The sequence below is a fragment of the Hyperolius riggenbachi genome, chromosome 8 (assembly GCF_040937935.1).
Source record: "Hyperolius riggenbachi isolate aHypRig1 chromosome 8, aHypRig1.pri, whole genome shotgun sequence".
NCBI lineage: Eukaryota > Metazoa > Chordata > Amphibia > Anura > Hyperoliidae > Hyperolius > Hyperolius riggenbachi.
Window position 1 is genome coordinate 265938780 of NC_090653.1, and position 27354 is coordinate 265966133.

The 27354-nt window shown below is 45.3% G+C and overlaps 1 protein-coding gene across 1 annotated transcript in view; it reads left to right on the forward strand.

Moving 5' to 3' along the window:
* The first annotated feature begins 1378 nt into the window (after positions 1-1378).
* TFE3 (transcription factor binding to IGHM enhancer 3) overlaps positions 1379-27354 on the forward strand; it is a 67478-nt gene continuing 41502 nt past the window's right edge. Inside the window, exon 1 of the mRNA XM_068248805.1 lies at positions 1379-1693. Coding sequence (XP_068104906.1) covers positions 1590-1693 — 104 coding nt within the window. The 5' untranslated portion in view covers positions 1379-1589. The remainder of the gene's footprint in view (positions 1694-27354) is intronic.

Consider the following 27354-nt stretch of genomic DNA (forward strand, 5'->3'; position numbering starts at 1 on the left):
AGTTCCCTGGTGCTTAGTGGTCCTCCCTTCTTCCCCTATACAGTTCTCTAGTGCCTAGTGGCCACACTCACTGAAATGATCACTCACTGAAATATAGGGGAGGGCCCCTATACAGTTACCTGGTGTCTAATGGTCTTTCTCCCACCCCTAAACAGTTTCCTGGGGTCTGGTGAGCCCCCCCCCCCCCATACAGTTCCCTGGTAACTACTGCTTCAATCCACCCCCCCCCCCCCCCCCCGGCCCCAAATATGGCTTCTCTGCTGATCTAGGGCTTCCCCTCCAATAAAGCTTTCCTGGTGGTCTAGATCGGGTCAAACATGATGCAAAGTGGGGAAACCACTTGAGGGCCAAATCTGACAGCTCTGTGGGCCAGTTTGACATGTATGCTCAAGAGTCTTCCCCTGGCACAAGTATACTGCACAAGGGAAGGGGGGGGACATTTTACTTTGGGGGGACAGTGCAGGGGGTTCCATCGCGTTCGTCGCTCTTCCCGATATTGCAGCATGTCCAATCGATACATGCGACCAATTTCAGCCTGAAATTAGTTGCATCATCGATCGGGCATGCTCTTGGCTTCCCTGATTTTCATCTGATCCGATTATAATAATCCAATGGTCAATTCCCCGCCAAGTTGCCCGATGTATGTCCACCTTTACTCTGGGAAGGGGGACAAATGAAAACAAGAGACAGAGGGATTTGATTCCCAAAAAAGGGCCTGTCCCCCCCCCCCCCCCCCATAAAGAGACAGTCGGAAGCTGTGATGGAAGGAATCCAACGGGAACATTCCCAACGTTAATCTTGCGCCATCACGGCGCTCGTGCATTTGTTTGCTGACGTACGCACTCCCCCCGTTATCACTACGATCGTTTCGCTTCGGGAAAGTTGGCAGCCTTCGGGAGCCTAAAACGAGGCAGTCACTCTAAACCTACCGCTGCCACCTTAGCCCCGTCAAAACCTGTGAAGGACAACAAAATTCTATATTTGTTCTCGGAGGATGGCGGCGGTGTTGTCGTGCACTGAGTGTTTTTATGCAATGTGCGTAGGTGCGTGTTTACAGTGCTGCCTTTGTAGACAAGCTCCCAGCAAGCAGGTCAGCGTAGGGTTAACAGATGACGTCCCAGCCTGGGGTGGCCATGGATTGGCTGGGGCCATTGTCCCTCTGTCAGCCCATGCATTGCTGCGGAATTTCCCTATTCTGTGACTCATCCCTTAACCCCTTCCTGGCCAGGCTGTGCAGGGAGGAGGCACAGTGTTTTGTACCTTGAGCCAGGCTTTGAAAGGGTGACTGTACAGAAGGGAGAGAAGAAAGTCAGGGAGGGAGGAGGGGGAAGGCTGAGAGGAAGGATGAGAGGGAGGGAGAGAGGGAGGGAGGGGGTGCTTGTTTTGCTGTGTCCTAGTTATGGGAAGTATTGTATGAACTAAGCTCAAGCTGAAGACACAGAGCTGAGCGTCTCCATCCAGCATAAAAAAAAGGACTGTTTTTTCCGAAAGGCCTTTCCAGAGAAGACCCAAGACCGGCGTCAAAGAGCAAAAAAAAGCCGACCGAGGTGGACCAGTTGGGATCCACCTCTTGCTGGAACTACCTAGAGATGTCGCATGATATAGGCTGTGAGGACCTCACAGTGCACAACCCTCCACAACATACGGTCTATGTCCTGGTGGGCTCCAGCGCAGATAGCATCCAACTGCTCAGGTAGGGGCCAGCTCTGTCTTGTGGTCCTCCAAAACCCTCTTCGATAGCTCATCTGGTAGAGCAGAGTGGACTGTAGTTGCACCTCATGTGGACCTTTCCCTCACCCCCTTGGCACGGCTGCTGCGTGTGCAGAGCACATGAGAATTGGTTTGGGTGATGGTGGCGGTGGTGTATGAGCAGGTTGTGTACAGGAGCGCATTCAACAGTTATTAAACTACACCAGGGAAATTCGGGATAGGAGCAGCGAGAGTTTGCTAGAAGTAGCCAAAGTCATAGGAGAGTTACACCAGTTCAACCCAAAGAGCCCACAGGGGGATGCAAAAACAATCCCTGTGAAATTAAACCTATAAACATTTGCAACAAAGAAGGGTTTGTTAGCCTGGGGTGAAAGTAAAGACTTTATTAACTCATAAGGGACCAAAACTTTGCAACCAATTAAGGATGAGTAATGGGTGAAGTAGACAGATCAGAGATTGGTGTATGAGGAGTGTTTGCTGTTCTTTCAATGGTAATGATGGTCTTTGATCTCTTGCTGAAATGTACAATAGATCTGCTATCTATTAACTAGCTCTGTGAGGAGGGGGAAGTAGGGGGACTATGTTCTGTCTGGGCCATTTCAAAGAGAAGGTCATAGGTTTTACCAGTTCCTCATGTCTGATACAAGTAGGTCCCCTCAACTCTGCTGCTGGTCCAGTTATGTCCTTCTGATTGGCCCTTTCGTTTGTAAGGCCATATAGTCAGGTAGAAACCGAAAGCTGTCATCCAAAAAACATACTGATGACTAAATGGATTAGTCCTCACCCAAAATGGTCTTGATGGGGACATAAGACTATGACTATGGTAGGGAATAGAGTGTGAGCTCCTTTTAGGACAGCCAGTGACATGACTATGTACTCTGTAAAGTGCTGCAAAAAATGTCAACATTATATAATTGATATAAAATACTGGAATCTGTGCTGGTTGCCTGGTTATAAGAAATGGGTATCAATGGTTGTTTTAAACTGCCTTTCTCCAGTCACTGAGGAACCACAAGTCTCAGGATACACTAGGAGGAATATATCCTCAATATAAGTTGACCCAAACCCGCATAAGTCTTTGCTGGCTACACATATAGCTATCTGATTATGCTCTTTTTGTAAAATCTAAACCAAGAATTTTGTAGTGAAAGGTCTACTCAGACTGGATGTACTTTGAATAGTTCGTTTAAGTGGGCCCTCATACAGTCTAGAAGTTCAGAAGGCATTAAGATTGCACAACTGCATAGCTGCGTATGTGGATAGCATTAGTGACAGGAGAGCTTCAGTTGAGAGAGTTGGTGCAGGGGGTGCTCTCTGCACAGAAGGAGGGGTGTCTGAGTGAAGCGACTTCTGCTTAGTCATTCATCTCCACGCAGTCAAATGAAAACAAGAACACGTCTCTATTTGTATCTATAAATATTCGCCTCCATCAGACACAGCGCAAGCGCCTCACTTTACGCCTCATCACAGAGGGGATCGATCAGTCCATAGGGGCTTATTGAGTGAAAACCACACAGAGTGCAGTCGCTCATACAAATCACATTTCAGTCAGAGCAGCGAGAAGTGAATTCTGGTTGCTATGGGTTACAGCATTTTGCCCTTATTAAACATGGCGGGAAATGATCACCAGCAAGATAAACAGCAGTGGGAGGGGCCAGAAGGAAAACTGGTCTTGTTGCTGGTGGCAACCAGACTCAGGGTGGAAAACAGAATGCAGGATGTGGTGGGTTGCTAGGGACAACGTACCGATAAATGCAACTGAAGTGAGAGGGATTTGGAGGCTGCCATATTTATTTACTTTTAAGCAATACCAATTGCCTGGCAGTCCTGCTAATACTTTTAGCCATAGACCCTGAACAAGCATGCAGCAGATCAGATGTTTCTTACATTATTGTCAGATCTGACCAGATTAGCTGCATGCTTGTTTCGAGTGTGATTCAAACACTACTGCAGCTAAATAGATCAGCAGGGCTGCCAGGCAACTGGTATTGTTTCAAAGGAAATAAATATAGCAGCCTCTATTCATTACAGCTGTCCTTTAAAACAGTGACTATCTTGGTTTATGGATTCAGCGACAGACAGACACGAGGAGTTAAATAGCTGTTTCCTTATATTGACTGAAGCAGCGGACTGAGAGGAAGGGGTTAAATGGCCGCCTCTTCATATTAGGCTGGGGTTAATGTACAGACTGACTCTTCACAACAAGTTGGAAACTGCCGACCTCAGCGCAATTCCTTCCTTTAGACTCCAGCTCGGAGTTGTGCAATCCTGACAAAGCCCCCCGGCCACGACACACGGCTCAAACTGAGGCATAGCCCCCATCGCCTGGTCTCCAGGGCCCCCGCTCATACGGCCCCTTAATCTTATGATTGCATCATGGAAAGTCCCTAGCTAAAATAACAAAAGCTGCAAAATAGGCAACTTATTGACTCAATAAGGCAAAGGGCACTTGAAATCCGGATGGAGTGGTCTCCATACATTATAGCGTTTCGTAAATGCCTGCGTCTGCCAGAGCAATCTTATTAAAGGGACAGGTCAGGTCTGCCCAATCACAAGCTGGCTTCTGTTTTTCTGTATCGGCAAGGAGGGAATAAGCAGTGTTAGGCCCTGTTAACACTCGAAGAGACGGAATAGCATTGCGCTATTCTGCCATTTTTCACAATTGCGTTTAGCTATTTTCATTCCAGCGAATGAGAATCGTTACGCAGTCGCCACGAAAATGCAGCATGTAGCGCGTTTGCTATCGGTGATAATCGCAAACGTGCCGCAATCGCTGCAGTGAGCATAATCCCATAAGATTCAGCTAAAGATCAGATTCCCATAGAGGTGGCCACTATTGGTCCAATTTCTAGTGAAAAATTCTTAAAGCGATCAACCTGAGTTGATGGGCACAATTGATAATCAATGATTATAAAAATAGTCATCCGATTGGATTTTTGTCAAACCAAAATTCGCTGAAGGTGTAATGAACGATTTTTCTTCGGATCAGAATTTCTGATCGCTCAAATGATTTTTCGCTAGTAGTTGTTAGTAGTAGTAGTAGTTCGCTAGAGTGGCCACCTTAAGATCAGCAAAATCGTGGGTGCCCGAGTGTGAATGGGCCCGAAGGCCCCTGTGACACTGGCGCAGTTTGCAGGCGTTTCCCATCGCTTTGCGGATTGTACAATGTATCCCTATGGGATCATTCACACTTCAGTGTTTTCGATTTGTGGAAATCGCAAACCTGCTGCATGCAGCATTTTTGTAGCAATCGCGATGCGATTCTCATTTCACCGAATGAGAAGCCCAAAGCTCAGTTCTGCAAAAGTGCAATGGTACTCGATTTTCCTGTTTGATCGACCTTTTGATTTGATAATTTTAGATCGGGGGAAATTCGATTGTTATTATTATTATTTTTTATTTATATAGCGCCAACATATTCCGCAGCGCTTTACAAAGCACAATAAGACGACAAGGGGAACATAGATACAACTAACAAATGTCCAGCAGAGTTCCAAGCAGCACAAATATTGTTACAAGAACAGTAAACATTAGGAGGATGACCCTGCCCTTGTGAGCTTACAATCTAATGGGTAGTGGGGGACACACTAGGTAAGGGGGTGTTCCATTCTGCTTGAGCGATGGAAATTGGCCATTGTATTTTGACCAATTTACGCAATCGGGCTCGATTGATGGAGATTGATCTGGTCGAATTGACCAATTTTCTTGATCAGGCAGGATGGAAAATATTGGTAGTTCGCAAAGGAATCAGCTACTGTTCACATGATTTCGATTCACACAGAATCGATCTTTAGTTTCAGAGCACGGAGGCACTACATCGTTCAGCTCGATCAGTGAAGGAGAATTGTATGGGATCTTGCTTGCAATGTGTGGGCCACTGGTCAATCGACTTGAGTAACCACAGTGTTGTCCGCCCAATAAAGTCAATCGCTTAATTGCTTGATGGAAAATTGAGCAATTTATGGGCACCTTTAGGTTATTCTAACCCTATGGCAGTGATCTCACTGCTGAGATTGGTGCCGATCGCGGACAATTCACGATAAGCGACAATCGCAAAACGTGTTACCTGCAGCATTTTGCCACGATTCTGGATTGATCACGGTACAGTGCTCAATAAATCGCTGATCACGATCGCTCTGAATCACGGACGTGTACAGTGATTTTACTGCGGTAATCGGCAAAACAGTAGCGCAAAAAATCACTCGCACAAAACGGTAGCTACTGAGAGAAGTACGCCGGAGAGATACATAGAGAGAGCACTTCCTCTTGCGCAGACTGGCTGCGACTGGAGGAAGTTACGGGACCCAGTACCGGCGCAGGAGAAGGCTGAGGACGGCGGCGTGGCAGCGATCCGGGCGCACAGGGCTGGAAGAAGCCCCAGGTATGTATTAAACATTTTTTTCCCCCGTCTCTAGTTTCCTTGAAGCACCTGTTGGAGGAAATAAAGTTCCTAATATTTAAATACCCCGAGTACTGGCATTAATTGTGCCCACACTAATCACCTGATGGCAAAACTACCACTCCCGGCCATTAAATAGCCTTAGTGCTGGCACGGAACGTGTGATTGCCTAATGCTTATGCCGATGTTGGCCAGTCTGGCATGCTTGTGCATACCAGGTGTTCTGGCTTCATTGGCTGCATGCTCGTTCCAGACACTTCTGTAGCCAGAGGATCATCATGACAGTCAGGCAGCTTAGATTACTAAATATGCAAAGTACAAGCCCAATAGTACACAATAGGTTTAAATTTATAACTTTATTCACGTATCGTTAAAGATGGACCGTTAGATTCCAAAAGTCCTTTATATACTTACTGTATACTGTAGTTGCCTGTGTCAGAATTTTAACTGTGGAGGATGCCGCAAGGAGGTCATGGGCGATCCCCCACCACCGTGTGCTAAATAAGGCCAGAATGGGGTGTCGCTATTTCCCAAACCCCAGTGAATTGCAGGTACTACTGGAAAATACTGTACTATTGTAGCGGAGGGCGGAATAAATAGTAACAGCTGCTCCAAACACTCACAAAGTGTATGCCAGCAAAGGGATCACCCTCAAAAAAACACTGGGGGAGATCAAACAGACATTGTGCTCCTATATAGTTACACTAACACTCCACTCAACAGGTTTCACCCCAAAGGGCTTCGTCAGGAGTGCAACGCATACAGTGCAGTGATACCAGATATACATAATATACACAGTTCACAACATATTCCCTCACAGCAAATATAGCCCAAGTCAGAGCAATATTGAGCGGTGGCCGATGTACACACTAATGATCGTCGGCTGAAACGGACGTTATTGCCCATTTCAGAAGGCGGTTATTGCATGTGTGTACGTAGCCTCACTCATCTCCATTCATCTCAGAGGAATCCCAGTGGGATCCATAAAATTTGGACCCAGGTTTTTTTTTACTACTTAACGACCGCATCATGCCAATTGGTGTGAACGTGGCGGCAGCCCCAGGACCGCCTAACGCCAATTCGCGTGAATTCTTGGGGCGGGGTTTTGCAGGAGATCGCATCTCCACTTGTCTCCCAGTGGCGATCGCCGTCTATTTACATTGTACAGCACTGTACTGGGGACAGACGTGTCACTCGGCTGTCCCCTGGGAAGGCACAAGAGCGATCGGTTCTCATAGGCTGATGTATGACAGCCAATCGCAGTGATTGGCTGGTGGGGGAGGGAGGAAAAAAAATATCCAAATTGAATTTAAAAAAATAAACAAATAAATAAATATATAAATAAACAAACATGTCGGCAGGGATCAGAGTCCACCAACAGAAAGCTCTGTTGGTGGGCAGAAAAGGGGGGAATCACTTGAGTGCTGACTTGTACGGCTCTGCAGCGAGCACTGAAAGCTGCAGAGCCCAATTAGTAAAAATAGCCTGGTCACTAGATGGGGTAAAGCCTGTGGTCATGAAGTGGTTAAACAATCACCCTCAACAAGTGTTTCATTGGGGGCATCAGGCTCCGTTGTACACACACTAGTTTCTCGGTAGAGGCGGTCCTTATAGGCTACCGCTACTGAGTTCCATCTAGTGAGCGTACCAGCGCTATTATACACTGAACTGTTCTCATAATGTTCATAACATTGTCAGTTAACTTCCTTATCTGCCTAATCCCTTATCAGCACCTACCCAGTGAGAAACTCATAAAAGGCAGGAAAAGTAATAAACTTCAATGAACCAGGGTTATAGTGTTTAACATTCCTGTGCTCTGAAGTAATGCTGATAATCTGTAGATCTATAGAAGGTTAGGAGGCAACATGCTGGCCTGTCATGCAAAGAATGCAGCCTCCCTGGAGCAAATGACATCACGGAGGCCACTATGGAACCTGTTTGTATTGAGTATTGCATCACACCTCACCACATGGTGGCCCAGGAAATACTGGCTGCGACAGATACATAGCAGCTTTGACTCCGCCTGCTTGCCATCCCACTTTTTTGGGGGGAAGGTGAGATGGGGGCAGGGTCTCTGATGAGGCGTCAGACAGGCCCTAGAAACATAGCAGGCCATAGGCACTTGCCTAGGGTGCCTTGTTGGCGATTCAACTTCAGGTATAGTTGGGTGGGGTGGAGCAAAAAAGCACTTTTCAGCATACGCCCCTCCTGTTTATATGCTAGATTCTTGCCTCGGATGGTCATTATCGGCCGCTCCAGCTGAGCTTCATCCAGCATATGTATGTAGCTTTTAAGGGATCCGAGCACCTAATTTACAAAATATATCAAAAACTAACCTCCCCTAAGAAAGCTTTGTAAATAGAGTGGGCCGTAGGGGGTCGACAGACATTACTTACCTTTGGGGGGCTGCCTGCTAGCCCCCCCCAATCTTTTGCACTCCATGAAGACCTGCAGCTGCAGTGAGGGCTCGTTTCCACTATAGTGAATCTGCATGCAGGCACCGCATGCGGATTCGCATAGGCAATACAAGTGGATGGGATTGTTTCCACTTGTGCGTCGTGCGGGTGCGTTTTGGTGTGCGGGGGAAATCTGCACGGCAGAGTCATCAGATTTCGCGTGCGGCTGGAATGCGGGCGAATCGCCCGCAATGCTTTTAATAGGGAAATCGCATGCGGCTTTGTCATGCGGTTTTCCCAGCGATTTCGCATGTACTGCCATGACAATTTACACAGGCAGTGACATGGTTAAATTTGCCTGCTTCTTAGCCATGCGAAATCGCATGCGGAATCGCGGGGAAAACAGCATGCGGAAACGCATCCGCATGCAATTTCGTCCGCGGCGGAATCCAGGCGATTCCGCATCGCAACAGTGGAAACGAGCCCTAATTTGAATCCTTTTAATTTGATATATTTCTTATTTTCAAATGTTAATATGAAGGCAAATGAACCAGGATAGAAAGGACCAGTGTGGTTTGAATTTTAAATCAACATATTTTTCTTATGTAATCTTGATGGTATGCGTGACTAGGGTTGTGCTGGGGGCGTGATCAGGGGTGTGGCAGGGGCGTGATTGGGGGTGTGGTGGGGTGTGAACCTCACCCTAAGGGCTCTTTTTTTGCGTGAGTGTTGTGAAAAGAACGAGCGGGAATAAAAATTGCATAGCGAGTGCGATTGCTATGCAATTTTCCTGCGCTCCTATACAATGTATACAATTGCATGCTGGGAGATGTGCTCCTTTGACATACCTCACAACTTTTGAGAGAAGAAGCTGAACTCTTGCACAGGACAAATGGAAAACACAGAGAAATGCACCCTGTATGTATTTAGAGAGTTTAGCCTCTCTAATTCCCCCTCATCCGTGACAATCACAACTGTAATTTGATCTCTCAGCTGTGTCAGCTGGATGCCTCGGGAGAGCAGCTTATTTGTAAACACAGAAAATGAATCCTATCTCTGCTTCCATGAAAGCAGGATGTAGACACACTGCAGATTTATTGCAGGATTTGTATCAGCTGTAACAAAGAAATCTTTTTCTGTCAAGTTTATTATGCTGTTGCTTATCTTTTAGTGCAGAGAGGAAATTCTGGTCCGCCTTATTTATTCTGTAAAAAGGTGCTTGGTTACCTTTGAGCGGCACATACAGGTAACAACAGGTTGACTACGGCACACCTGATAGTATCAATATTGAAAACTGTTCTTTTCTACAAAGGAAAGGAGTAAAAAAAAGCAAAACAGAAGCTCTGTGTAGACACAAGCCGGAATGAATGGTGCTTTCATAAAGAGAGTGTATAAAACATACGCCTAATGAAGGCCGTGTAAAGAAAGTGGCGTCATTCTGTAAATAGTCCCCGGTCTGGTTCTGCGGAAAGTTCCCCAAGCAAGAATGCGGCCTGACAGGAACACATGTCGTCACTGCCAGAGCCTGCTCTTTTTCTACTAAATAAACAGCCTGGAGAGCTGGTCATGGAACAAGATGGCTGCCCTGAGTTGAACCCCACAGCTAATGTAAAAAACACCATTTAATCTAGCTTGGGCTTTATAAAAACAGATATTTATACAAGGGGATAAGTACATGAATGTCGGATTTCGTTATTGCTCTGCACAGCAGCACTCAGACTGGTAGAGGGAGGAGCAGCATAGTGAGGTCACTCATATTGTGAACATCTTGATAGAGTGATGACTCATCAGTGTGCTGCTGCTTTGCACAATCCAATCAGCTAACCTATTTGTATTTGCAGCAGTGAAAAAGGTACAGGAATAGTCCATATTGCGAGGGATACATATATAATATTATCATTATGTATTTATATAGCACTGACATCTCCTGCAGCACATTACAGAGTACACAGTCATGTCACTGACTGTCCTCAGAGGAGCTCACACTCTAATCCTACCATAGTCATAGTCTAATATTCTTCCATATTATTATTATGTATTTATATAGCACTGACATCTCCTGCAGCACATTACAGAGTACACAGTCATGTCACTGACTGTCCTCAGAGGAGCTCACACTCTAATCCTACCATAGTCATAGTCTAATATTCTACCATATTATTATTTCTGTAGCACTAACATCTTCTGCAGCACTGTACAGAGTATATAGTCGTGTCACTGACTGTCCCGAGGAGCTCACAATCTAATCCTTGCCATAGTCATAGTCTAATGTCCTACCATATTATTATTATGTATTTATATAGCACTGACATCCCCTGCAGCACTTTGCAGAGTACATAGTCATGTTACTGATTCTAGCAGATTCAATAACAGTGATCAAACTGGCCTGAAAAATGTGATGTGTATGCCAGCCGAACATTTGTGATGGTTCAAAATGTTTGTCCTTCAGAGGTTCCTGTGCAGCACTCTCCCTATTCAGCTGGCCAGATTACCTAGTCAAATGATACAGGCCATAACTAGACAAACACATTGCCTAAATAACATTTTCAAGTACAATGGCATTATCTTTAGAGATAATACGTTGCCAGGGGGTGGAGTTCAAGCGGACCTGAACTTCCTCTCTGCTCTAAAAGATAAGCAACACCATAATAACCTTTAAAGAAAAAAACATTTCTTTGTTACCACAGATACACATCCTGCAATTAATCTGCAGTGTGTCTACTTCCTGCTTTCATGAAAGCAGACATAGGGTTAACGTCCTGTGTTTCCAAATTGGCTGCTTTGCCAGGCAGCCAGCTGATGTACCTGAGAGATCAAATTACAGTTAGATTAGTCACAGATGAGGGGGAATAATGCTGGGAATACACCATGAGTTTTTGGGCAGATACAGTAGATGGCTTGATAGATAATGTCCGACAGGTCCGATCTGATTTCAATAGTTTTTCTGATCGATTTTCTCATAGAAGTGAATGGAAATCGAGCAGAAAAATGATCGGAACATCGATCAGCCAGTAAATATCCCCAAAAAACTGATTGTCTATTCCCAGTATTAGACAGGCACTAAACTCTCTAAATACATAGAGGGACATATGTTTTCCTTCTGTCCTGCGCAGGAGTTCAGGTCCACAGCCTTGTTTGAGGCAGATGCTATATTATGTTTCCTGTCTTCCTAGGTATCCATCTAGTTAGAGGGTGTTTGGTTTGCAAAATCAAGACACATATAAACAAATAACTGATGTCACCAATTTGCTTATGCTGCTGGACTCAAAGAAACAGAGTAACCAAGCAGCTCAGGGTGACCAAAACTACTAGGAATGTATAGGGGGATAAAAGGGACCAAAAAGCCCTCCTACTAAAAAAAGCAAAGCTTGGTGTATTTGCCTTCTTAAAACAGAAATAAATCGTCAATAATTCAGCTATAAGTGAATATTTGTGGTTACCCACAATGCACTACTACTGAATATGCAAATTATCTCTTTTCGCCCTTGGTAAGCCAAGCAAGCATCCAGAACCACTGGTGTATAGCAAGCCTATAGCTTTAAATATTACACAGCCATATCAAACCCACATGTAGACAGCCTGTTTCGGACTTTTGGTCCTCATCAGTACATGGTGGCGATTGATAAGGCTGTATGAAATAGGACTTGGACCAACAGAGTAACCAAGAAGCTCAGGGTGACCCAAACTACTATGAATGTATGGGGGATAAAAGGGACCAAAAAAGCCCTCCTGCTAAAAAAAGCAAAGCTTGGTGTATTTGCCTTCTTAAAACAGAAGGAAATCGGCAATAATTCAGCTATAAGTGAACATTTTAGGACATTGAGGATGGAAGGCGACAATATAAAGCCAGAAACACAGAAGCGGAACTGTATTCACTTTTGTTTAGTTATAAAAACATATACACATTAAACAAACAATAGTTTAGCTGGGCTCTGCCTGGGAGATGTAGCTTAAAGTTAACATTGCAGGAGTGCACAAACTCCAGTGTTTATAGGGCAGTAACAGCTTGTTCACACTAAGGGCTCTTTCGGGTTTTTTTAAGCGCTGGCAATTTTCAAAATCGCCCTAAAGGCGCTTGTGCAATGATTCCCTATGAGAGTGTTCACATCTGAGTGATTCGATTCTGATCTGCTGACCAAAGCGCTGCCTGTACCATTTTTGGGGCGATTTGCCTCAATGGCAGGTGTAGGGAAATCGCAAAGCGCTTGAAAAAGTGCTTTGTATACCGATTTCCCGAGCGCTTTTTAGAATGAATACATTATATTTATTATTTTCCGGGTCACAGAGCTCACTTCCTGACTGACATCAGGAAGTGAAAAAAGAATCGCTCTGTAAAAGCGCTTAGAAAAGCGCTTTACTAAAAGTGCCAGGAGGTGCTAAAAAAATTGATCGCAAAACGCTGGCGTCAGCGATTGCCATTTAGAATGTGAACAGGGCCTACAAGCTGTTTTTAGCAGTCTTTCAATGCAAAATTTAAGCTAAATATGGAACTCTTGGGCTATTTTTTATGTAACGCCTTCCGAATTTCCCCTTAAAAATATGCAGCCTGTCTAAAGCCTTGGACATTAACAATATGCAGCCTGCCTAAAGCCTTGTACATAACACAAGTGGTCGCTAGGGGCCATCCAAAAGCCAGGATGCAGCTTCCAAATGACCGCGTTCCGATCTAAAAATCGGATCGGATGTGATTTTTGGACACGTGAGACTCAATGTAATCGCAGTGTCTCTTTTCCACTGCGACGATTGGGTGTGATGTGAATTTTACCTGTACACAATTGTCTTGCTGCAGTTTTCCTGTGTTTGCGTTTAGGTTGCAGTCTATGGAAGCACACGGAAATTGCACAGCGAGCACGGCACTGTGCAATTTTCTTGTGATTCTCCGTGAAACCCCGCCCCTCATCTCCTGATATATCTCGGGATATACATAGCAGCGATCAGATGAAAAATTGTGCTGCAACACATGGAAAATCGCATTTGGGGACAACATCCCCATCGACACTAACAACTCCTGTGCCTCAGTAAGTTCCTGTCACTCACCACCTCCCACGGCCTTACACTTTGGCCCACCAGTGCAACCCATGCTGACGGTCACACACTCGACCTAATCTTCTGTAAATACTGTTCCCTATCCAACCTTATCAAAGCATCTTTACTTCCACACTCAAGCAAGCCCTCATCATACCTATACTCAAAACCCTTCTTCCCTGTCCAACTACCGCCCTATTTCTGCCTTCCCTTCTCTTCCAAATGACTTGAGTGCCACGTTTACTCAGACTTAGTCCCTCACCTCACCGCTAATTCTCAGTTCTACCTTTCAGCTCCTGACCACAGAAACAACTCATATTTCTGACTGTCCCAATGCTATCACCTCCATCATGTCCTCCCATTTTCTAAAACTCAACATGTACAAGACCGCAACACAGAGGTGCCAAGCTATCAATATACTCAGAGCTGTGAGATACTCCGTTCGTTTGTTGCCTGATGAGGCGGGATGTTTGCCCGTGAAACGCGTTGCACTTTTATGTAGGAGTATGTGAATAAATTGTGATTTTTTTCTACAATCAACAGCGATTTTTGTCTGTTTGTGTGTGGACGGTCCACCACCGCCACCTAAACCGTTTTAAACCTTTTATCTTGTTTTATCCTACTGGCGCCTCTGTATCCTTGCATATTAAGACCGCAATAGTTATTTTTCCACCCCACAGTTCAACACCCCTGCCTGACATCACATGGATGGTACTTCAATCATCTCTGTCTTCCAACCCCCCCCCCCCCCCCCCATCTCCAGCCCTGTCTCCTTCTGTCCCTTCTTCACTAGCTGTCAGTTACACAAAGGATACCATTCAAAATTCTGACTCTCGCCTACAAAGCTCTCCACAACCTAGCTCCTTCCTATCTAACTAAACTTATTTCCAGATACCATCCGACATGCAATCTCCGCTCCACTAACAATTGTAATGGATTGCGGAGATGCTGCCGCGCGGTCTGGCAGCGGGGAGGCTGTCTCCGCGTTCAGACCGGCAGTTTCCGCACAGCAGCATGCGTCTGGTTTGCCTGGGCCTTCTAGTGCACACAGATGGAGAGCTACTAGAAGGCAAGCCCTTTATGCCAGTAGGAGAGCGATCAGCTGATCAGGTCGATCAGCTGATCCCAGCGCGGTTACTGATTGGCTGAGTGGCGCAGGGCGGCGCGGAAGAGCGCTGCAGTATATATAGATCTTGCTAGTCAGTCTCTGGTTGTCTGCCGTTGCGAATACTTATGTGTGAGCACTCAGACCTCAGTCAGATCCCACAGTGTGCTAGAACCAGGCGGACCTGGGAATTCACACTTAGCCAGATTACTGCTGTGTTATACTTTAGACCAGTTCCATGGTGTTGAGACCAAGGACCTCACACCCAAGCTTAGGATCACTGTGTCATTGCTGTGTTATACTTTAGACCAGTTCCGGGGTGTTAAGACCAAGGACCTCACACCCAAGCTTAGGATCACTGTGTCATTGCTGTGTTATACTTTAGACCAGTTCCGGGGTGTTGAGACCAAGGACCTCACACCCAAGCTTAGTATTACTGTGTCATTGCTGAGTTATTCTCTAGACTAGTTCCTGGGTGTCGAGACCAAGGACCTCACACCTCAGACTAGGACTGTGCTTTATATCTGTTATGACTATTTGCTCTGTCGACCTTTCTCTTGCTTTCTGATTCGGTACCTCTGCATATCTGCCGACCTGTTGCCAAACCCTGCCTGTACCTGGTTACCGAATCAGCCTTCTGTCTCTGTACCTTATCTGCTCGTGTGTTGCCGACCTGGCCTGCCCGACCCTCCAGGCTGTCACTCATCCCTTGAGTGCTCAGTCTATCTGTACTAGTTGTGACACTATTCCACCAAGTGTCAGTTAGCTGTTAGGGCTCCTGCTCCTCAGAGAGTCCGGCCTGCTAGCAGCCAGTGGCCTCTACTCCTCTGGAGTCCCCTGGCTGCAGTACATTCTATTATCTGATCACCAAGTATCACTGGTTGCCAGGTTCTCTCTATTCCCTCTCTCAAGGAGATAGTCCCTGCACAGCCGAGGGCCACCTGCCCCTCAGGTGGTTCCTGACCCAGCTGCCTGGGTCTCCCGCCTCACGGGAGATAGCCCACAGTTACACCAAACACTTACACTTCATTAGGTGTCCAGAGGTTAGTCATACTTGTATTATTGGTGATTCTGCAGATCATCCATAATCGAGTATACATCTGTATTGTTGATGATTCTGAAGATCATCAATAATCAGATTCTCTCTGTGTGCTGACACCGATCGTTACAACAATATTCTCCTGTCTTCCTCTGGTCACCTCTTCTCACTCCCGCTTACAAGACTTCTCTCAATCCTCTCCCCTCCTCTGGAACTCCCTCCCTTAACACATTCACCACTCACCCACACTTGCCCTTTTTAGGCGCAACTTACCACTTCAGGCAAGCATATTGTCTCTCTTAGGACACCCTGGCAACTGACCACCATTTTACCCTTTTATACACAGCTTTCCTTCACCTATTGTCCTATCCCTTAACCCTGTAGACTGCAACGCTAACCCTTGTGTCTCTTATGGCCCTTTCACACTGGAAGCTGACAAGCGGTGAAGTTAGCGCCTGTCAGCTGCTCTTCTGCAGCGGCACTGTTTAGCCATCCCCCACGGACTAAGCAGGTTATTTCGGCGCGCGGCCCTGAGCGCAGAAGCTGGTCGCCGTCATAGCAGCAATGCTTTGATGCGCACCCCGCATAGCGGTAATTCGGGGCTCCGACGGCTGACAGACCCCGAATTACTGTTCACTAACCGAAAGTTGTTGCCAGGGAAAATAAACATAAAACACTTGGGTCCTGCTGGACAGCCCTATTGGCACATATAAAAGCTTGTAACTTTCTGTCTTTATTAAATACTGTATGTAGTCAATAGATTAAAAACCCTGCATCAGGGATAAATCAATAGTCAGGCCTTTAAATACTTTAATGCACTCAGTCAGTGTGGGGGTCTTAGCTTATCCCCCTCCGCTCTCTGGTATGTACCTGAGTGGGGTGTAGCTATCCCACAGTTAGAGAGTGCTATTAAGCCGAACCAACAAAATGATGGAAGTCGTGAATAGATGGAGGATGTCCAGACTATGTACTTGGCAATGACAGCCTCACATGTAGTGTAAATTCACGGTTTTCTCCACCATTGGATGGGAAATTGTATCACATACAGAGGAGTGTTAAAACATATACAAAGTGCTGTACATAAATCTTAAAGGATACCCGAAGTGACATGTGACATGATGAGATAGACATGTCTATGTACAGTGCCTAGCACACAAATAACTAGGCTGTGTTCCTTTTTTTTCTCTGCCTGAAAGAGTTAAATATCAGGTATGTAAGTGGCTGACTCAGTCCTGACTCAGGCAGGAAGTGACAACAGTGTGACCCTCACTGATAATAAATTCCAACTATAAAACACTTTCCTAGCAGAAAATGGCTTCTGAGAGCAAGAAAGAGGTAAAAAGGGGAATTTCTTATCAGTGAGGGTCACACTGTAGTCACTTCCTGTCTGAGGGCTGGTGCACACCGAGCGGCTTTTTCCGCGTTTTCAGATCCGCTTGCGGCTGCGGATCTGCTTGGTCAATGTATCTCAATGGGGTGGTGCACACCAGAGCGGCAGGCGTTTTGCAGAAACGAAAAATGCCTGGGTGAGGCATTTTTTGGATTTCGGATGCGTTTCTGCCCCAATGTTAAGTATAGGAAAAACGCAAACCGCTCTGAAAAACGCCTGTTCAGAGCGGTTTTGCAGGCGTTTTTGTTACAGAAGCTGTTCAGTAACAGCTTTACTGTAACAATATATGAAATCTACTATACTGAAAACCGCAGCAGCAATCCGCAAAACGCTAGCAAAACGCCTCATAAAAATAAAAAAAAGCGTTTAAAAATCTGCTAGCGTTTTGCGGATCTGCTAGCGGGTTTTGGTGTGCACCAGCCCTGAGTCAGGACTGAGTCAGCCACTTACATACCTGATGTTTAACTCTTTCAGGCAGATAAAGAAAAAAAGGAACACAACATAGTTGTTTGTGTGCTAGGCACTGTACATAGACATGTCTATCTCATCTTGTCACATGTCACCTCGGGTATCCTTTAACCATTTACCGGCAAACTAACGTATTAAAACGTCATGCTTTTGCCTGTTAATGGCAACATGACGTTTTAATACGTTGCGCATTCCCCCTGCAGCTCCGCACGTGTTCCCGCCGCTACCGCCGCCGTTTCCGTCGGGTTCCCGTGCTGGGTGATTGGGGAAGAGGACCGAGCGGTCCTCTACCCAATCGCACTGCCTGGAGTGAATGGACACGACCGCGAACAGCGGCCACCTCCATTCACAAAAACAGGAAACTGTAACAATTTACTAAAGTTTAAAAAAGAAAAAAAGTGATCACTTCATTTACGGGAGTGTGTTCACTAGCGCCATCTTGTGGCCAAAAAGTATATTACAGATACAAAGTACATACATATACAAGTACATACACACTATTAACCCTCCTGGCGGTCTATTAAAAACCGCCAGGGGGCAGCGCAGGCGTTTTTTGATTTTTTTTTTAAATCATGTAGCGAGCCTAGGGCTCGCTACATGATAGCCGCTGCTCAGCGGCATCCCCCCAGCCCTGCCGATCGCCTCCGGCGATAGGCGATCAGGAAATCCCGTTCAAAGAACGGGATTTCCTGGAGGGCTTCCCCCGTCGCCATGGCGACGGGGCGGGATGACGTCATGGACGTCGTGACGTCTAAGGGAGTCCCGATCCACCCCTTGCCGCTGCCTGGCGCTGATAGGCCAGGCAGCGCAGGGGTCTAGGGGGGAGGGCTGTCTTGCGACGCGGATAGCGGCGATCGAGCGCGGGGCGGCGGCGATCGAAGTGCTGACGCAGCTAGCAAAGTGCTAGCTGCGTTCAGCAGAAAAAAAATTATTCAAATCGGCCCAGCAGGGCCTGAGAAAACCTCCTGCGCGGCTTACCGCCAGGAAGGTTAATAAAATTGATGAAATTACACTTCCAACCCTCCCCCCCCAAAAAAAAAAAACACTTGTAAAAAAAAAAAAAAATCAGCTTCAAATAAATAAATGAATAGTTGCCTTTTTTAATCTATATTTTATGGGGGGAAATGAATTTTAATTTATTATATAGGGGCTTGTAATTATGGCGAGAAGAAAAAACAAAAAACAAAACAGAAAAATAACACCTATATTTCAAAATAATATATTGTCGCCATACATTGTGATAGGGACATAATTTAAACGGTTTAATAATTGGGACAACTGGGCAAATAAAATATATGTTTGTTTTATCCACAGGAGAATGTTTAATTTTAAAAGTATAATGGCTGAAAACTGAGAAATAATGATTTTTTTTTTTCATTTTTTTTGTTTTTTCCCATTAAAACGCATTTATAATAAAAAAAATTCTCAGCAAAATGTACTACCCACAGAAAGCTTAATTAGTGGTGAAAAAAACGAGGTATAGATCATTTTCTTGTGATAAGTAGTAATAAAGTTATTAGGGAATAAAAGGGAGGAGCGCTGAAAGGTGAAAATTGCTCTGGTCCGTTAGGGTAAAAACCCTTGGGGGTGAACTGGTTAACATGTTTCACCAAAACGGCTTCCTCAGAAGGTGCTGTACATATTTACACATGCTATACAATCACATAGTCCTCCCCATCACAATCACATAGTATCCCCATCACAATCACATAGTATCCCATCAAAACAGCCCAAGTCAGAGCTCTAAATCTGATTTCTGATCGTTTTTCTCATCAATTTGCATAGAAGTGATCAGCAAATCGATCAGAAAAATGATTATAAATCCAATGGGATCTGTCGGAAATTATCTATCGACCAATCTATCTGGGAAATTGCATAGTGTGTGCCAGACATTACAGTGCAATGTAAGATGCTGGCACTATATAAATTAATTATAATTTGGGAAGAGCAGCAAATCGCGGTCAGTGGCGACGTGAAGGACCGTCCAGGATTCGATCCCTCATGCCGGTTGTTGAAAGCAAACATTTATCGCGTGTAATTGGTCGTCGTTAAACATAGTTTAACAAACTTTCGTTAAATGATGTTGCGGCATATCGCTGAAAAAAAATGATTAAATCACACCAGATACTGTGGCTTGCAAAAGTATTCGGCCCCCTTGAAGTTTTCCACATTTTGTCACATTACTGCCACAAACATGAAGCAATTTTATTGGAATTCCACGTGAAAGACCAATACAAAGTGGTGTACAAGTGAGAAGTGGAACGAAAATCATACATGATTCCAAACATTTTTTACCAATAAATAACTGCAAAGTGGGGTGTGCGTAATTATTCGGCCCCGAGTCAATACTTTGTAGAACCACCTTTTGCTGCAATTACAGCTGCCAGTCTTATGGTATGTCTCTACCAGCTTTGCACATCTAGAGACTGAAATCCTTGCCCATTCTTCGCAAAACAGCTCCAGCTCAGTCAGATTAGATGGACAGTGTTTGTGAAGAGCAGTTTTCAGATCTCGCCACAGATTCTCGATTGGATTTAGATCTGGACTTTGACTGGGCCATTCTAACATATAGATGTGTTTTGTTTTAAACCATTCCATTGTTGCCGTGGCTTTATGTTTAGGGTCGTTGTCCTGCTGGAAGGTGAACCTCCGCCCCAGTCTCAAGTCTTTTGCAGGCTCCAAGAGGTTTTCTTCCAAGATTGCCCTGTATTTGGCTCCGTCCATTCCCCTCAACTCTGACCAGCTTCCCTGTCCCTGCTGAAGAGATGAACCCCCAGAGCATGATGCTGCCACCACCATATTTGACAGTGGGGATGGTGTGTTCAGAGTGATGTACAGTGTTAGTTTTCTGCCACACATAGCGTTTTGCATTTTGGCCAAAAAGTTCCATTTTAGTCTCATCTGACCAGAGCACCTTCTTCCACATGGTTGCTGTGTCCCCCACATGGCTTGTGGCAAACTGCAAATGGGACTTCTTATGCTTTTCTGTTAACAATGACTTTCTTTTTGCCACTCTTCCATAAAGGCCAATTGTGTGCAGTGCATGACTAATAATTGTCCTATGGACAGATTCCCCCACCTGAGCTGTAGATCTCTGCAGCTCGTCCAGAGTCATCATGGGCCTCTTGACTGCATTTCTGATCAGCGCTCTCCTTGTTCGGCCTTTGAGTTTAGGTGGATGGCCTTTTCTTGGTAAGTTTACAGTTGTGCCATACTCCTTCCATTTCCGAATGATCGCTTGAACAGTGCTCCGTGGGATGTTCAAGGCTTTGGAAATCTTTTTGTAGCCTAAGCCTGCTTTAAATTTCTCAATAACTTTATCCCTGACCTGTCTTGTCTGTTCTTTGGACTCCACGGTGTTGTTGCTCCCAATATTCTCTTAGACAACGCTGCGTAATATGTTGGCGCTTTATAAATACAATAAATAAATAAATAATAAATAGACAACCTTTGAGGCCCTCACAGAGCAGCTGTATTTGTACTGACATTAGATTACACACAGGTGCACTCTATTTAGTCATTAGCACTCATCAGGCAATGTCTATAGGCAACTGACTGCACTCAGATCAAAGGGGGCCGAATAATTATGCACACACCACTTTGCAGTTATTGATTTGTAAAAAATGTTTGGAATCATGTATGATTTTCGTTCCACTTCTCACGTGTACACCACTTTGTACTGGTCTTTCACGTGGAATTCCAATAAAATTGATTCATGTTTGTGGCAGTAATATGACAAAATGTGGAAAACTTCAAGGGGGCCGAATACTTTTGCAAGCCACTGTAGTTCAGAAAAATCCCACAGTAGTAGGTATACCTTAAGGACTCTTTCCATATAGCTCGCTTTCATGCGCGCTTATAACAACGCGATCGCAGAGACAGCAGACAGAGCACAGACTGCACTGTCTGCCTTTTCCATTCATTTGTGGCGATTCACAGCTGAATCGCCGCGCATGGTTGCTTGCATTTCGGGGCGTTTCAGCCCACAATCCCCTTCAGTGTAATGAATGAGATCGCAAACCCCAACCGGGAGTGATGCGCAGCACAGAGCCACAGAAACGAGCACTTAGAAGGAGCTCAGCTAGGCAACTTCCATATCAGCCAGGACTGGATTCCTATGAGCCGATTTCGCAATCAGCGCTGACCTGAAATAGCTGATTGCGAGCGCAGAACAGTAACGGCAGAGACAAGCCGGCTCCTTCTGTAAATATTAAACATGTAACAGTGCTGAGCATATTGATTCCCGGCACTGGCAGAGCAAAGTTTATTCCAGGGAAAGTCCAGGCTGGGCAGCGTACAAACAACAGAAAAGGTGTGGATAATGTGCTGCAACAGTACAGTGATCCACCACCCCATCCCATCACTCCTTAGAGCCCTTTTCCACTAGCCGCGATCTGCTTGGACAAGCGGATCACTGGTGTTTTGCAGATCACTAGTGCACCATGATTTACATGTAAATCGTGGTGCATTTTTTCCATTAGCGTTATGATTTCTCCCCAAGCACAATCGCTGTACTGCACGATTACTGTTGTGATTGCATTTTGCTCCCGGCGGTACACATCGCAATTGCCTCGAGAGGAAAAAGAAGCTTTTGCAAGCGCAACCGCATTTGCGATTGCGCGTGCAAGTGGGAAAGGAACCGTTCAGGCATTACTTTTTACAGCGTTTTTTCGGCAACTGCGTTTTGTGATTCTCGTTCTAGTGAATAAGAATTGCGACACCATCGCTAGGAAAATGTTTGCGATCACCGATAATCGCAAACGCACTGCAATTGCTGCAGTGAGAGGAATCTCATAGGATCACTTGTACAGCACTTGGGCAGTATCGCTTTGCTAATCACCAGCGATCAGCAAAGTACAAATCGCGGGCAAAAAGTACCCAAGTTTTAATGGGCCCTTATGGCCCGTACTCACGGGCTGCAAATGTTGCCTGTCGCCAGCACACGTGAGCGTGTGGGCGACAGGCCGGCGACAGCTCCTCGCCAGGTCCCTCCGCGTACACACGCGGAAGAGGGACCAGCGGCGAGGCGGAAGCTGTCGCCGACGTTCCTCCTCCCTCCGCCGGAAGCTCCATATACTTTAATGGAGGTTGCTGTCGCTAGTCCGCGTACTCACGCGGACTAGCGACAGTTGCGGCGGAGGTGCGGCGGCGACTGTCGCCATGCGATTGAAACTTTCAATCGCATGGCGACATGAGCGACGGGCGACAGTTCGGGGTGCGCGCGCGTGCAACGGCCCATACTCACGGGCGACCTGTCGCCGCAACACGCGCGCGCCGCGTGTTGAGGCGACAAAAGTCCCTCGTGAGTATGGGCCATTAGGGCTGGTACGTTTAGTCACACCATCCTTCTCAATCGCAACAGAAGGTGTCACTAGACTTCAGCTAACGCGCTCAGCCCTGAACTGTCCTCCTCCCCCCTCCAAGGGATTGAGTCCTGATCCCTGCAGGCCTCCGTCCCTGGGGTGGGGGTGGGGTTGGAAAGGGTGTAATCCTTTTCTGCCTAAGGCCAGGAACTCACTACAAATCGCAAATTGTTACAGCAATCGCTAGTGTTTTTAATTAGCGTTTTGTAAGCTATTTCATGAGCGTTTTCCGGCGATTTTTGGTAGCGATTTAAAAAAGTGTAAGCTTTTTGCCAGCGATTGTGATAGCGATTTGATTAGTGATTTTAATTCTCATTCGTCCTTTCAATTCATTATAATTTTTTTTACAGTTTGCAGTAATTTAAAATCGCACACAAATCACTATGTTTTCATGAGTGATTTGCCAGCACTTCAATACTTTACATTGAAGCGCAAACGCTCCCAAAATGTTGCATATCCTGCAATTGCGATTTTGCTAACTGCAATCACTTCTGTGAAGTTTATTACATTCATTTACATTGGCAGTGCGTTTAGGGAAATCACTAGTGATTTAAAGTACTCCCTAAACGCTAAAAAAAAAGTGGGTTCCAGCCCTTAAAGAGAGTCTGAAGCGAGAATAAATCTCGCTTCAGACCTCATAGATAGCAGGGGCATGTGTGCCCCTGCTAAACCGCCGCTAATCCGCGGCTTAACGAGGGTCCCTTCACCTCCAAATCCCCCTCCGTGCAGCAGGGGAGCGCTTCCTGGTTGGGGCAGGGCTAACCGCCGCAGCCCTGCCCCACGCGCGTCTGTCAGCGCGTATCTCCGCCTCTCCCCCGCCCCTCTCAGTCTTCCTTCACTGAGAGGGGCGGGGGAGAGGCGGCGATGCGCCGCTGATAGACGCGACTGGAGGCAGGGCTGCAGCCGTTAGCCCTGCCTCCAGGAGCGACCAAGTCTGCGACCAAGTGTTGCAGTGGGGGGTTTGGGGGTGAAGGGACCCCCGTTTAGCTGCGCGATAGCGGCGGTTTAGCAGGGGCACACATGCCCCTGCTAACTATGAGCTCTGAAGCGAGATTTATTCTCGCTTCAGAGTCTCTTTAATGGATACCCAAGGTGACATTTGACATGATGAGATAGACATGGGTATGTACAGTGCCCAGCACACAAATAACTAGGCTGTGTTCCTTTTTTTCTTTCTCTACCTGAAAGAGTTAAATATCAGGTATGTAAGTGGCTGACTCAGTCCTGACAGGAAGTGACTACAGTGTGACCCTCACTGATAAGAAATTCCAACTATGCTATTTTCCTAGCAGAAAATGGCTTCTGAGAGCAGGAAAGAGATAAAAAGAGTCGACTGTTCATAGATTTTAGCTCTGGCATACTTCAATAAAAGTGTCATTGAGCAAAAACAATAAATCTGTTAAAACTTAAAAAGTGGATTTAAGCATAAAATAAAACTGTGGAATAGCCTAAAAAGTCATTTTTAGGAGAAGGAAGATAGATACAATCGTTTATTTCATTCCTTTATTTTCGCCCCGGGTGTCCTTTAAACTGCATACCTACCAGCATATCTGCCAGCATCGTTTGCGGTGGCGGGAACAAACGGTCATGTAACAGATTGTTTACACAATTGCGGCAAGACAATGAGGATTGGAATGATCGTTAATGACTCAATTGAACATATCGTCATTCAAAAACAAAACGTTCGCCATGGGTGGCAAGGGTCTTTGAACATCGTTTAACGAATTCTCATTAAACGCTTTTGCACGATATAGTGAGAAAAATCGTTCATCGTGCAAAATCGCTCGTGAACATCGCTAATTATGTATGGGCCCTTAGGGTCTTTTTCCACAAGCCATGAATCACTGCCAGTTTTCGAAGACTATTTCGGATACTAAATCGCAGCCTATTGCTTAAAAAAAAGGTGTATGCTGCAGTTTTTTACGCAGAGCGCATCTGAATCACCATAGCGGTGCATGGCACACAACGGGATACAACTGTGAATTTGCATCAGCACGGTTGCCACATCCATTTTGGAAACCGACAAGGCACACCAGTGGAAATGTGCCGAAAAAGTAATGCCAGGGCCTTGCTTATCATACCCTTTTGGGATTTGTGACACTTTGGATAGAAATTCAGGTTATCTCGTTCCTTTTCCCTGACTCTCAGCAAGTCAGACGTGAGTCAGCCTGCAGTGCTGATCAGGTTGGTATTAGCAGTTATGACACAAACTTTTTTTTTAATCTAGCTTGTTCCCCTTTAGACATAAAAGATAGTAAAGCAGATTCCCAGACGGATCACATGTGCTGACATTTCACTCACATGCAGAAGCATTTTCCACTTGCTGTTAGCCTTTCGTGGTTATATATAGGGAAGTGAGAATGGGTCTGACTTTTGAGTTTTGGACGTTTTTTTGTTTCAGCGATCACAAGTCTATGAAGTGATGTTTTATAACTTGCCTTTATTGAACTGTATAAAACTTTATTGCATCCTTCATAACGGAAACAGGACATTATTACTTTTCATGTGGCAGGTTCATATCAGACAGCCTTTATTGGGTCGTCATATTCGGAAATTGTGATGCACAAATTGATGTATGGGGGTTCCCTAGCCCTTTATCGGTTTAGAGGCACAAAAATGCATTTCTAGGTTGACAACCTGTCTTTTAACCTATTTTGCATCTGACAAATGTTTATGGATAATGACACTTCGAATAGTGTTTTGTAAACAAGTAGTAAATTGATTAGGATGATGAGGGGAATATAGAGAACTGGTGAGAGTTTAGGACACTTTCAATTTCAGATTGGCAGAGCTTTGCTGAGATCATGTGCGACAGAAAATTGTGCTTAGATCTGATTAATTTACCTTATTCAATGGGTACAGACTAACCAGCAAGCTCATGGTGAACCACAACTCATTGGAGTGTGTGAGGGGCTACAATGGTCCTAAAACCCCCTTACTAAAATGCTATGGAAAATAAAAGTTCGTTTTCTTAAAACAGAAAGAATTTGCGATAATTCAGGTTGAAGTGAGCTTGAGATGTCTCCCAGTGCATCACTGCTGAATATATGCAAATTAACCATTGTTACCCTTAGAAGCTAAACACACCTCCAGAACCGCTGGAATGCAATGATGTGTCAGCTGTTGTACAGAGCCATAATAATCCAACATGCATACAGACTGTTTCGGATTGTTTGATCCTCATCAGTGCATGGCATGGATTTATTTGGCTCTATGGAGTAAAGGTGCGTACACACATGCGACTATAGTCGTTTGAAACGATCGTTCCCCCATCCTTTCAAACGACGATCGTTTGAAAAAAAGCAGCCAACGACCATGAAGTGTAACGACGGACGAGCTAGATCGTTCAAAACTAATAGTCTAGCTTGGCGGATTTTTCCCAACGACGATCGTTTGCAAAAGTAGTACATCGTTGGAAACGGTCGTTCGTACTAGGCTTGACATGTGCATTTCACTATTTCTCCATGGAACTTTTCATTTCTATGCGCAGGCGTAATAGTTACTTTTACATGATGTAACGTTCGTTCTAACGATCTGATCATTACACACCTTTTAAAACTAACTTTACTTAGGTCGTTCTTTCATCAATTAAAAGTTCGTTCGAACGATCGTTGTCGCATGTGTGTACGTAGCTTTAGGCTTGTAACACTGAGAGGAACAGACTAACCAGCAAGCTTATGGTGAACCAGAACTCATTGGAGTGTGTAAGGGACTACAATGGTCCTAAAAGCCCCCTTACTAAAATGCTAAGAAAAACAAAAGTTTGCTTAGAAAGCAAACTTTTGTTTTTCTTATTCAATGGGGGGACAGAAAACTCATTCGAGCAAGTAGGAAACTGCCCAGACTCTTTAAGGCCTCGTTCACATTGTGTTCCGCTCACGTTGAAAGTTTTATGAGGCAATTTTGTTTCCAATTTCTGTGCGTTGGACGGTTTTGTCAAGTGCTTTTCTAAGCGCTTTTGCAGAGCGATTGCGTTTTTTCACTTTCTGACGTCAGTCAGGAAGTGAACTCTTTGATCCGGAAAATAATAAATACAATACATTTATTCTTAAAAACGTTCATGCAATCGCTGCACAAAGCGTTCTGCGTTTTTTCTATACCTTCCATTGAGGCGGAATCGCCTCAAAAACGGCCCAAGCACCATTTATCTGAGCGGATCGAAAACAAACCGCTCAGATGTGAACTTTGTCATAGAGAATCATTGCTCAAGCGCTTTCAGGGCGATTTTGAAAATCGCCAGCGCTTAAAAGATCTCAAAAACGCCCCTAGTGTGAAGGAGCCCTCAGAGGGAAAATGAAGGGAGAGGGATTTGGAGGCTGACATAAGGTAGCCATACATCTAGCGATGATGGGCAGATTCGACCGAGAGACAATTCTTACTCTAATCGACCGATAAGAGAGAGATCTGTTGGCTGCCCATACACCGCAGGCCGATTGCCGATCAATTTCATGCTGAAATT